The 13,133-nt window shown below is 49.4% G+C and overlaps 1 protein-coding gene across 13 annotated transcripts in view; it reads right to left on the bottom strand.

The window, feature by feature from the left end:
• MSI2 (musashi RNA binding protein 2) overlaps window positions 1-13,133 on the bottom strand; it is a 253,179-nt gene that overhangs the window by 28,577 nt on the left and 211,469 nt on the right. Inside the window, exon 11 of one of the 13 annotated variants that reach the window (XM_074923075.1) lies at window positions 9,204-10,906. The exons of the other annotated variants lie outside the window; for them this stretch is intronic. Within the exon in view, the coding sequence (XP_074779176.1) occupies window positions 10,866-10,906 (41 nt within the window). The 3' untranslated portion in view covers window positions 9,204-10,865. Of the gene's footprint in view, window positions 1-9,203; window positions 10,907-13,133 lie in introns of those variants that run through there. 13 annotated transcript variants of the gene reach the window in all.

Here is a 13,133-nt window from a genome sequence, read left to right as displayed (position 1 = left end):
CCCAAGCGCTAAATTCTCTCCTGCTGGTGATGGAGCCGCCGAACCCGGTCGGGTCCCCTGAGGTGCGTTTAGGGCTGGAGCTGCGATATGCTGGAGTGAGAACACCTCGGTGTTAAGAGTCAAACCAACCTCCAAACAGCAGAGGAAGCACCTGCAGGACTGAGCTGAGGCTCTTGGGCTTTGTTTTCATGCAGAGCCAGGCCTAGGCCAAGCCCTGAGCCCTCCTGCTGTGGGTTAGGCAGGAGCAGAGCTGGCACCGTCCCTACAGCCTCTCCTCCTCCGGTCCCTGCCCACCACGGCGCGTGCCCCGGGAGCAGTGTCCTCAGAGCTCCCATGGCACGCCCAGGACCAGCTGGCCACCAGCAAATCTCTGATGTGGAGGCTCCAGGGGCTCCCTAAACCATCCATAAGGGATCAGAGAAGCTGTGGATTTTCCACGGAATAAAACGCCTCTGCCAAAACCAATCAAATACCCTTCAAATCACCAAGCACCCACTGAAAGCAGCATAAAAAACAGGGCTGGAAAGTTTGTTTCCCTTGTTCAGCTGCCAGGGACGCTCAGTATCTATCTGAAATGCAGGACAAAAAGTTTTGCCATGCAAAAGAACGAAATAACAAGGGTGGAGAAGGCACTCCACGGAAAGAGCCAGAACAAAGGATCTGCGATTGCATTCCAGTGGACAGATGTGTGAGAAATTAATCCCCCCATCCCCAAAGAAAGCTATTATCCCAATTCTGAGATAAAAGCATCCGCATGACATGGCACTCCAGACAGCTCAAGTGTGATCGGCTGCTCGCGCCCTGCCCGGGGACGCTGCGGCCGGGCAGCGCCAGCGCCACGGCCCCACGGCTGCGCCAGACGGGAACAGGGATGGATTATCAACATCGGCAGAAACCTGCTTCCCGGTACAGACAGAGCCCGGCTCCACCACTGGAGCATCCCTCAATCAATCCAACACAGGGAATCAATCCCCCCCCACTGGAATGACCTTTGCCAGGCCCTGCACCGATCAGCTCGTTCAGCTGAAACCAGATTTCCCCGTCACCGCGCTGCCGAGGGCTCACGGCTCTGCTAACTCACTTCTGCACTTCTGTGGCTGTTTGCTCCCGAACTTCTCAGCAGGGATCGGCAGCCGACGCCGTCCCCACGTCCCAGATGGGATAAAACGAGGCACAAAGAAGCAAAATGACTCTGAGAAAGACATCTGCAGACAGCCAAGGGTGCAGCCGGGCTCTCGTAGTTTCTGGCCTCAAGCTCCACCACTGATCTCTGTAATGCCCCTTGTACCAACCCTATAGCAATTTTTAAGCACTTTGGTCACACTGTATTATTATTAAATTTCTACATCGGTGAAGACTTTAAAGAACAGCACTAGTGACAGTACAATTAATACTGAAACTAGTTTGTGTACTGCAAGAAACTTCTGCCTCCATCAGCCTGTGCTGTTGCACCATTTTATTAACATTTCAGAGCTGAGGTATCTGCAGCTCTTCAGCGAAGAGGAAGGCAGCAGCAGCACTTTTGCTGATTTCCAGGCCCCCAGAGGGAACCTCTTGCCGGTCCCCCAGACCAGCTCTGGTGAGGCTGTGTCTGCACACTCCCTCCCCTGGCATCAGGGTTTAAAACAGGGCGACACACAGCCGCTGGGTCCCCAGGCAGTGGCAGAGGTGGATTTTGATCCACCCCGCTCTGCTGACGGGGGCCCAAGGCACGGGGGACACCTCCGAGGGCCGGAGCAGGGGGCAAGGAGAAGCGTTAGCTGGCAGAGCCAGCGAGTGCCGTGCCCTTCGCAGTGCCTGGGAAGCGCAGGCTTCTCCGGGAGACAGAGCAGTGGCTCTGGGGACACAGGACTGCTGGCCGTGGGGGACCCCGGGGGCCACGGAGGGCTCTGTGCACCCTGCAGCCAGCTGCCGAGGGGCCTGCACGCTCCCAGATCATTTTAACAGGCGGCTCGGAGATAACTGGGTGTCAGGAAGGGGTGCCCGGACCAGACAGAGCACCTTGAAATCAACAGGAGCATCAACCGTGGGGTGCTCTGGATGCCACCCCCAGCCAGGCAGGGAGCGCGGCCGGCGCCAGCCCGGCTCCTCCGAGCCCTCTGCTCTCTGAAGTCAACTGGAAAATCAAAAGGGGTGAAGGGAGAGATCAATTCATTCATCGTGTTTGTTTAAGGCGCTCCAACTCCCGCTGAAGCCCTGTCCTTCTGTGTGTAGCCACTGCTCATGACTGCCTCGGGAAAACAAGATACCAAAGCTGTTCAAAGGGACAAAAGTGCCCACTTTAGGCATCGCAATTAGAAGATATTTTACAATAAATGGTTTGCAATGGGCTCGCACACTGTCCAGGAAAGCCCTGAGGATTCGCATCAATTTCATGCTCTTTTATTGCTCTGAACGAGCCAAAGCCAGTATTTGGAGTTCAATTTTTCACAGATAAATTTTTCTGCTTCCTGCATCAATAGTTTCACTTTAAATACTGAAGCAGCCTCGTGCGAGGGAAGATGGACACATCTGGTTTTAAATGCTTTGCCCTAAGGTCACTGATTCAGCCAACGCCTGGCTGCAAGCAACTGCCTTCTCCGAGGCACAGCTGAGTTTGGGAGCGGGGGGGGACCAGGGGGGGCACATGCCCAGAGCAGCAGGGCTGGATTTGGGGGGGCAGCGCCCAGCCCCGCTGTCTCGCACTGAGCAGAAAATGCCCAGAGCCTGGGATTTAGCAGATCTCCCAGGGGCTTTGTGAACAAATCTGGCGAGAGCTACGCTCCGTGCGCAGGGCCAGGCCCTACGGGGGACCCGAGGGCTCCCGGGAAAGGGCACGCTCCCTCGCTCCATCTCCCGCTCTGGTGGGATCGTCCCCTGCTCAAACCACCAGTTTCTCCTTTACCCCAGCCTCAAACTGGCTACAAGGCAACCAGGAGCGAATGCAAAACCCAGGAGCCGTTTCACACCTCGCGGGCGGGCAGCCCACGCTTTCTCTGTGAGAAACCACTGACCCCTTCAGACCCGCCGCGCTCTGTTCAGCCCCCGAGGACCTCAAATATCTCACATCCCCAAAGGACACAAGACCTCGTCCTCTACAAACAGCCAGACGATAGGAATCAAACCAAAAAGAAGTCACAAAGATCGTGAAATTAGGTCTTAAATCAAAAAATATCACGCAAAGAATTTTCTCTGTTTCTAATGGCTAAAGCGCTTGGGCCACGCGAGGTCATGTGAGACTTTAGCAATAAACACAGGGATTTAAACCAAGAATAAAAACAGACGCTGAGATGCTCAAATTATCACCTGGCTCCAGCACTGAACTCCATAAAATAACCAAAATTATGGGACACGCATGGAGAATAAAATAAAAGCCGCTATAAAACTGCACCTAGCAAGCAAAATCCTTCCTCTCCGTTCATGGATTGTTTGGAGCATTTGCAGACATTGGCAGAAAAGCTGAATACTGCTGCTCGGTCTCACGCAGACCCCGTGTCTCTGCGTGGGGGGTTTCAGAGGACCCTGCACGCAAGGGGATGGAGCTCTGAGGGTCTATCCCCCCCCCCAAAACACTTTGCCTCTTACGCTGACGGTGCTCCCCAGCGAGCTGATCTTTACACCGGTCACTTAGGAGGTTCACTTGATCTCCCAGGAAAAAAGTGCAAAGTCTGGACTATAAAATCATCTGCAGGTTGAGTGGGAAGAGGCGAGGGGGAAACTGATACCCTCTTTTCAAACAACGTTACCAGCAGCTTTGATCAGCACAGAAAAGCTTCGCGAGGCTCACAGCTGTCATTTCAAATGGGTTCTCGCTTGCATTATTCTTTCCATTAGGCAGTGTTATCCTCTTTGTAGGATCTTTAGGCTTCATTTCAAAAGTATCAGAGACTCAAAACCATGAAGCAGAAGAGCCTGGTTGCTTTTTTTTTTTTTTTTTTTTTGAAGGCAGGCAGGCGTGGGTCCAATTTACTGGACAAAAATGTAGTCTTTAATGGTGGGCACGCACAAGGGAAAGCTCCATCCCAAAACAATCCCTTTATGTTTAAAACCTTCACCTTTCAGGCCTGTCTCAGACTCCCCCTCCCTTTCTATAAAGAAACAAGAATGAAAGAGAAAAAAACCTGCTGCCATTTCAAGCTTTAGTTTAACAACGAAAAGCTCAGTATTTAAAGAACATACACCCAGAGAAACCAAATTTCATCTAGAATTGATGTTGGATTCCACCAAATCACTCACAACTCGTTATCAGGGTTTAGTAGCAATTAACTCTTTGGGATTCGATTGAAGACTCTAGCGAAGCTCTCCCCAAGTCCGCAGGACGCGAACGCGGAGGGAGGGAGCTACGAGCCCTGTCTGGAATGTCTCGTGTTTCCCACCAGTGACCCTGGTTTGTCTTTAAAGAAGGGGAAAAGCGCCGGCCATGCAAGAGCAAACAGCAGGGACCAAGCAAAGGGCAGGGCAGAGCTCTGTGGAAGTGGAGAATTTCTTTCCTAAGCTTTTGGTCAATTCTAGATGCATCTAGAAGCAATCTTAGCATCTCCAAGCCCGCTCAGAGTCCTTTATTGTGAGAGCCCCATTAAGTGTTTCCCTTTGTCTTTATATGCTGTGCTACATCAAGCTTATTAAAATCTATTTCACCAGGTCAGAAAATTAGCAAACTTCAGACACAGCACATCACGCATAATGGCAACCTCATTAAGCAGCCCACTGCGTTATTCAAGGCACACTCATCTGCTGCTTAAAATGTACGGTGCGTGGCAAGAGTTTGTGGAATTCTCAACGTCAGACACCAGTAATGCGCTTCACACCGGATGCGTGTTTGCAGATGGATGTTATTATGAACAAATATTTCTGCTTTGGAATTTCATAAAAACAATAAAACCCAAATATAGTTAATTTAAAATTTGGCACTTCCACTTTATGTACAGTAAACGACCCATTTTTCAGCTGTTTACCACTCTCAGGCCACGGTTTTTAAAATGAGAATGATGCACTTTTGCCCAGTAATTACTTTATGCATCAGTGAGACAAAGCCTTGTTTGTCTCCAAATTATCATTCCGTGTCGTTTCAAGTGTAATAACCCTTTCGCAGTTATTTCACTGTACAGAAAACTGGCAAACTTCTCAAAGGCAAACAGTTTGTTCTAAGAAAACTATTTATTCAAGAAAACGCAAACCGAAAAGCAAAAGCTGGCAGCTGATTTAGTTTCACTCTTCTTAAAAACTATTCCCTTCCTACAGCAGCTTCAAGGTGCCCGCTACACTTCTCAAACGTGTCCTACAAAAACTATACCTCCCGCCACCCAGCACTGGAACTCAGTACGTAATTGGGGTTCTCCCTAAATTAGTAACTGGTGGAACACGGAGGATTATGAGCTTCAAGTGAATGCAGCTGATGTGGATGAAAGACAATCTCAACCAAAGCCGCTTCCTAAAAGCAAGTAATTCTGTTTAATACTAAGTTGATCGCTCCAATGAAAGCATTTCTCATTTTAAAGCCCAAAGCCAAACATTTACTATCGATTTTTAATAAACAAGGTAAGTATAAATGAAACGATCACGGCAGGGGGGAGGAATACCCACGAATTCACTGTACCCAAGCTGTCACACAGCACAGAAGCTCTGAATTTCAGTCACCTGCTGCTGAATGAACAAGGGCAGGTTAGATGGAACCGCATGAAGGCATATATTTAAAGATCAGCAAAGTGGCACTGATTTGCTTCAAGCCTCATTTCAGTTGCTTCGATGGTATAGAAAATGAGTTATTTGGTTAAACCGCTTGCTTAAATTTTTATGAATGATCTAAACTATCTGGATAAGTATTATTAAAAGACAGATCCTTGATGATGAACAAAGGCATAAAAAGAACTCATGTCTGGAGGCTGAAGCTGGAAAAATTCAAGGCAGACAGGAGCCAACTATGTAAAAGTGAAGATAATTAATCAGAGGACAAGGTTATCAGAGGGCAGGAAATTCTTCACAACCTCCATGTGTCGAAGTGGCGGGTGAGTGCCCCCCTCAGAGCCACCGCAGCTCACGGGGCGCAGCAGCCGTCGCCGGCGAGACCGGCTCGCTGCCGGGCTGCAGGAACCGCCCCGGTTCATCACCCACGGTACGAAAAAGGTCACAGAGGACTGTGATGCTGAGCTCAGAAACCTTCAGGGCACCACTGCCGCGACTACGTATTCCTTCTACATACCTTCTGGGCACAGGAAGGCTTGGGAGCCACTTCATTATCAGCTTGAAACCCTACTATTGAAAAACATTCACATTGAGTATTTTTGTGCTTTAAAGAAATTAATCTCTTCAAGTTCTTTGCAGCTCCCAGCTCCCAATTTTTAACAGCTTTACAGTTAAAAATTGTAGCTACAGAGGCATAAGGCATAAAAGCAGGGCAGCCGTCATGCTCCGGCTAACTCGGACACGTAGAATTCCTTCCAGAACTGGCATTACCAGACCACGTTCTTCTTTCTATAGGGTTATCCATGTTTTCTTCCATACATGTGTGTTTGCGTTATGCCTCTTTACTCTTGTGAATAATTATTCTCATTACACTTCCCGGCTGCTGCAGCTGTGGCCTGTTCACAGCAGAAACCATTGCTCTGGAGCTCTGTTGCTGTAGTATCACCCCGAAATACAAAGAGCTCCTGAGAGACTTTTTTTTTTTCCCCCTTTTCTCTCCTCCCCGTCCCTTACAATCACTCATTTTCAGGGCAACCACCCTGAAAGTTTTAAAGCCTGTCTCAAACTCCATGCATGGATCAGCGAGCAGTTGGGAATAGGACAATCAGCGTTTAAGTTCAATGTTCAAGATATTCTCATTGCTCAAGCAGTTATTCAGGGTATCAGTAGAGAAAAAAAAAAACCTCATGAAGGCTCTGGGCAGTTTTGTCCTCGGCCAGACATGGGGAAGACGTCAGGGCAGCCTCGCTCACGGAGAGTTGACGGGGCAGGAAAAGGGGGACCAGCAGCATTTTTACTGGCCACGCTCTGCTGCCACTGAAATTGGGGGCAGCTGGACCACCGACTCAGATCAACAGCTTCTCTCTTGAAAACCTCGCCTTAAATTTAACACCCAGGAGATTATTTTAAGGGGTGGGGGGAAATGGGAGACGAATAAGAAATTTTACGCAATTCTCTGCAACATTAAAAAAATGCAACTCTTCTCCGAAAAGATATGCCCAAGAGGCAAAGGTGCTTAAGCTCTGCTCGGACTCAGGGAACAGCTCTAGACACCATTTTTTCCTGTGTCAAAACAAAAGCTACTGTCATCTAAGCAGAAGTTGAAGGAGTACCTTCTGGCTGGAAATTTATGGGCTTTGCTATATTAATTTCTCAGTTTGCTGTCTGCAGTTCCAGCTGCTCCTCACTCCAGGGATGCACCTGCAGTGTGAATGGTCCCTCTTCAGCCTGCCCTCCGCCAGCAAAAGAAACCCAAAATCTTAATTTTAAAACAGGTCCAGTCTATAGTCTTTGTTTTCAGTGATGGAGGCTGAAACGGAGAGGTTTGAAGAGTGGTAATTAAGGTGGTTCTAGCAGATTTCAAATGCACTTTGTAAACCGTTTTATGCCATGCAGATGCAGTAATGTGTTTTAGGTGAAAAAAAAGCATGCAGCGCAGGGATGATTAGAGCAGATTTTAAGCAGTTAAGAAAGGGTTAGACAAAGGAGTGAGAAACATTTCCAGCTTCGTTCTGCATCTCTTACTGTTACAAGGCTTAACTAACTGAATAGACAATTTAAAATATATTTTGTATTTCCTCCTCCTATTTTGCTGCCAGCTGCCAGCAATTTCTCCTTTTTTCCTAATGTGAAGTTTGATCATTCAAGTATCGTGACCAGATAAACTTTGCTCCCATGACTAAATGTTATACAAGTCTTAGACTCGTGTAACGGTGCTTTAAGAGTGTTTTACAGAGTGGACTCCACTTTAAAATCGCTTTACATGGCCAGAGGAGGTAGTCGGGTGCTCGTGGTCGTCGAGGCACCCCACACACCCCGCTGGAGCCAGACCTCGGCTGCCATCGATCCGCAGAATTACAGCCCAGTCCTTTGCGGGGATGTTTTTATGCTCCTTCTGGTGAGCTGATCGTACCAACTCCCGAGTCTCTCCCGGCCCCACTCAACGTGGTGAAGCTGCACCTCCAGGGCACGGCCACGGCTCTGACCACCGCACCCGCACCGGGTGGGACGCTCAGCTCTGCCGTTTGCTGGAGCCAGAAACACGCTCCCCTCCTCCCACCCGCCTGCGCTCCCGGGGAGGGCTCAGTAACCACGAGCGAGACCCGCAGGAGCAACGTCAACCTTCCTACTACTGCCGGGTGACCTGAACAACAGATACAGGAACCTCCTTACCTCACCTCCTTCTCTCAGACACTATGAAAAAAAAAGCCTTAAGCATGTCATTATTATAATAATTACCCTCGTCTCTGGTACCATCTCCTTTTCCTGACTCAGAAAATAACTGTTAGACCTACTCAGCCAGCATCACAAATCACTTTTACACAAGAATACCTTCCTGCCCAGCGCTGGTGGCTGGCAATGAACAGTTTGTGACTGGTTATCAGGAAAGAAACTAAATTAAGCTCTACAGATTAACAGAAATTTGGCTTTCAATGCTGTCATAATAATGAAAAACACCAGCTCAGACTCTGAATGGATCTTGCGTTGCATTTTCACAGCACCAGGCACTGCAGGAACGTGACCCAAGGCTGGGCTTTGCAGACTGGAGAACTGTTATTAGTAAGCAAGTGTATTTCCCTGTGCTCTGAAAAGTTTGTGAAAATATTTGTTCTTCCCACCTCTCCCCACATACAAAGGTTTTAATAAGCGTTGACAAATGTACAAGCAAACAAACCCTTAATTAAAAAAAAAAAAAAAAAAATTAAATTCCTGAGCTGAAGGCTTCTAAGTAACTTTGACAATCCCCCAACATCCAGGTAACGATGGGAGAAATTCAAACCGAGATCAGACAGCGATGGCAACGTCCCCGCCCTGCAGGCACGGCCACGGAACCCTCCCAGCCACAGCAGGTACCTGCTCGTCCTTCTGTTCCCACAGAGCAGAAACGTTCCTGCACGGTAGCACTGGAGGGTTTGCAACACGGGTTTCTAATCTGGGTTTGATGCTTAAACCCCCCCGGGCCGCTGGCACGGACCACACTGACCACAGCGCTGGGACACCGCGACTGAACACGGAGTCACTCCTCCGGCCCCAATTACAAGTGCATTGTCATCTTTTGGGGGTTTAATTCTTTGCTGTAAACACACCTCGTATGTAACCGTTCATCTGCAGATTCTTCAAACACTGGGTCACACACTCTGAGTGATGGTTGTTTTATTCTTTTATTAAATTGTCATTGGTACTGGTTATTTGGTGCGTCCAAACCAAAATATTAAAACTGCAAGCTAAGAGAGCAGCAACACAGCATATCCATTGTAAACAATTTATTATTATTTTCTACCTCAGTTACTTACAGGAAAAAAGTCATAAAAAAGAAAAAAAGAAAAGCACAGATGGACTATTTACAAAAAAATGAGAAAATTCACAATAGCCGAAATGTTTGCAAATCATGCACACTAAGACAAGTTCACAAAAGCAAAGCAATTCATAGCAAAAAAACCCAAACAAAATAATAAGAAGCCATACAGATTAAAAAAAGCTATTGCCTGCAGAAAAGTAAAAAGAAAACTAACCAATTATTACATCAAGCATCTTTAATGAAATGAACAGCATAGCCGTGTATTGTAGAGCCTTTGACACTGACATTTTAAACAAGTGGATTAACAAACATTAAAATGCATTACAGTTCTACTGTAAGCATGCAGTTTACTTCTCACAAACTTATAAAATGGGTAGAAACACTTAAAGAAAAAAACAGAATTTAAATACGATGCTTGTTTTCTACCCAAAAGTCCAGAATCTGGTCTTCTTAGAAATAAAGCCAATGGATGGAGGCATTACCCATTACATGGGTTTGCAGCTCTTCTGTGATTTAGGTGGAGATTAAGAGGCGCGATACAGCTTAAGCTAGCAGGGGGAGAAGCTTGTCCCTCTTGCCAAAATTGCAGTAATTAGCCCGTGATTTGCAAGCAAAGTCTGGAAGTAGAAGCGACTGCAGGGAGAATGCGAGAGCATCGCAGGCTGCGAGGCGAGGGGGGGTTAGTGGCTGGGATTGCTGCGGGATGTGCAAAAACTGTCGATGCCCTTTTTTTGGGGGGGCTTCCAGCCACGGCCCTGGCGTGATGAGGGCAGCTCTAGAAAGAGCCACTAACCCAAAGTGAACGAAAACGGGAGCAAACACGTGTGGGTCCGCTGCGCCCGCAGCCGCCCGCGCCGCAGGGTCGCACCTGCGGACACAGGGCGGTCGCTGCGAATAATTAAACCCCGTGTTGCTAATGATCCTAGTGACAGGAGCTGCTAGTCTCGCTTCACCCTAATTATGATCTGTGCTACTGCTGAACATCTCTACGCTAAAAAGCGCCAATCTCTCTTTGGGGCTGCTTGGGAGACCCAATCATCGTTTTTTGCTTCCTTGATTAGATTATTTCTAAAAAGTTTGTGAGAAGTCATACCTTTGTAACGCCCCTAACCCCGATCCTTGTGAGTTACATTCCAAGTGGGCATTAAAAACTCATAACAAAGCAGAGGAAATGAAAAAAAAAAAAAAAAAAAAAAAAGCAAACTCAAAGCAGTGAGGATATGGAGCCTTTAAAAAAATAAAAATAAAATAAAAAGTCCAGTCAATCAAACCAGCCAGTAAGAGCAGCAATTTTTCAGTGGACATTGATATTAAACATGGACCACCCAGGCTTTTTCTGTCTCTCTCTCTCTCTCTCATTAGCACTGTAGTAAACCCCGATTAATTTGTTATGCATCTTTAAGAACTAGTTGATAAAAATTATGTCTTGTGAAATCGGCAAATAGTCTGCAAAGTGAAATAAGAACAGAAATTAATAGATTAAACTGAAAAGATAAGTCCCAGAAATTAAAAAAAAAAAAGAGAAGACACAGAAAGGGAGTGATTGCAATAAAAAAAAAAAAAAAAAAAGGCTATGTACTGAATTACAAAGGCCTAGAGGAAAAAAATAACATGATGGGAGAAGATAAGAGAAGTCGCCAAAGTGACTGCGTGTGTCTCGCCCGCGGGGCGAGGGCCCCTCCCAGGGACCCCAGCGCAGGAATGGAAATGCGAAGAGGTGGATCGTGACACCTGCAGCCTCACTTCACTCGGACCCCAGTAAATACCAACAGGACAGTTCCGTTCAGATGGGCATTCCCTTTTTTTTTTTTCTTTTGGTGGTAATTACCCCGGGGACCGCCCCGGCCCCCCCCCGGCAGGAGCGCCGCTTCCCACAGCACCTACTGCAGCAGAGCAGTGCTGGGCCCCCTCCCCGAGAGCCCGAGGGACGGAGCCGTGGAGCTCCGGGTGTTCTCCTGGGATGTACGCTTATACATCCCCCCGGCGGGGCCGGGAGGCAGACAGAGCTCTCGGACACGCTGCCTGGGATGCTCCTGCAGAAACGGCCGAGCATTTTCCCTCTCGAACGGCCACACTGAGCGTTTGGGCACGACAACTTCTTAAGAAAGCAGATTTTGGGTTTCTCTCCACCAGGTTCGCACACGTTCCTATCTCAGGCTCCAAACCACAGGCCCCAGGGGCGCTTCTGCAAGCGCCAAAACACGCGAAGGACAGGGTCAGGGGGTTCGGGCTCTCGCTGAGGAGGAGCATTATGGGCTGGATCCCTGTTTATGCTACTCGCCCCGTGGCACTAAACGCCTCTCCGCACGGCTGGTGGCTCAGGCTGCCCCACTCGATTCCTTCCCAGGGGTGACTGAGGAGGAGCGGGCGCTGGGCGAGCCCTGTGCCGCAGAGAGGGGCGCAAGGAGAGCAGGGAGAGCCCCGCAGGCAGCCGAGGCCCAGCCCGGCCCTGCAGCCACGCTGCCACGTCCCCGTCCTCCCGAAACGCTCCCTCGCACCCCGAGCTCTGCTCCCGGGGCTCGCTGCTCCCACCCCTCCTCCCCCCCCACGCCTGCCTCCCGCGCCCCGTGCCGCTCTGACGGGTCGTTTCTAGAGACCACAGTCCCAAATCATCTGAGAAAAAACACCGAACAGCTCTGATAAAGGTCCTGGTTGCCACTAAGGAATAAATTATCTGAGGGGGTGTGGAGCAAACCCCACAGGCAGAGCTTTAAGGTGACACAAGATTCTGAGCATCTCCCCTTCCCTGCCCTGCTCCCAAAGGCACAACCAGTGCCGCAGTCAGGTGCTCTGCTCTTTAGTGGGGACAATCTGCTTTGATTCTTTTCTGTGTATTCAATCTCTGTAAGAGACTGAAAATAACTAGGAAGGCCTGTATTGGAAAACCAGGCCCTTAATAAAAATATATATAATGAGGGCTAGAGTCGAACAGTACCTCTGCTGTCAGCAGGCAGACACATTCATCTTAGACATGTTTATAATTAAAGTCATCTAAGCTCTGCTGATTTTCATCATTTAACTTATCAAAGGTGTCTCTCATTTAGCTGTCTTCATACCAATCAGCTGCTACAAGGAATCGCGAGGACCCGGGAGGAAAGTGTGAGACAACACGCAAACGCCTTCTGAAGGCTCCTCCTTGTAGCCCAGTCCCGGCCGTGCCCGCCGCCCCGCGCTCCGCCCCGACACCCTGGCTCGGCTTGGGAAGGGAAGAGGCCGATGAGCTTTAGGCAGAGCCCGAGCATTTGTGAATTGAAATCGAAAAGAAAACCATCCTCGCAGCGCCCATTCCCTTGTGTTACCAGTCCTGCAAACACCAGCTGCACCGACACCACCGTCCCAAGGCCGGTGCTGGCCCTACGGCTGTTGGCCACACGCACGCTCCCAGTGCCACGCCTCACCCCAGTGCCCCAGTGCCGAGCCCAGTGCCCCAGTGCCCACCCCGCTGCCTCGGCCCCAGCGTGCCGCAGGCGGAGCCGCGCGTCCCTCCGCGTCCTCACCCGCCCCAAAGGACCTTGGTGTTCCTCCCCCGGGGAGCTGCTGCCCTCCCGCACCCGCCGCTGCTCACTCCGTGTCCTGGTGGGACTGCTCGGGCGTGACCCCCCCCGACGAGCGCGCTCATGGACGTAACGCCCAGCACGCGGGGCCCGGGTGGGCTTCAGCCGTTAGTGAGGCA

The sequence above is a fragment of the Athene noctua genome, chromosome 19 (genome assembly GCF_965140245.1).
Source record: "Athene noctua chromosome 19, bAthNoc1.hap1.1, whole genome shotgun sequence".
NCBI classification, from domain to species: Eukaryota; Metazoa; Chordata; class Aves; order Strigiformes; family Strigidae; genus Athene; species Athene noctua.
The sequence above is the reverse complement of the archived record's forward strand: the minus strand, read 5'-3'. Positions and strand labels throughout refer to the sequence as shown.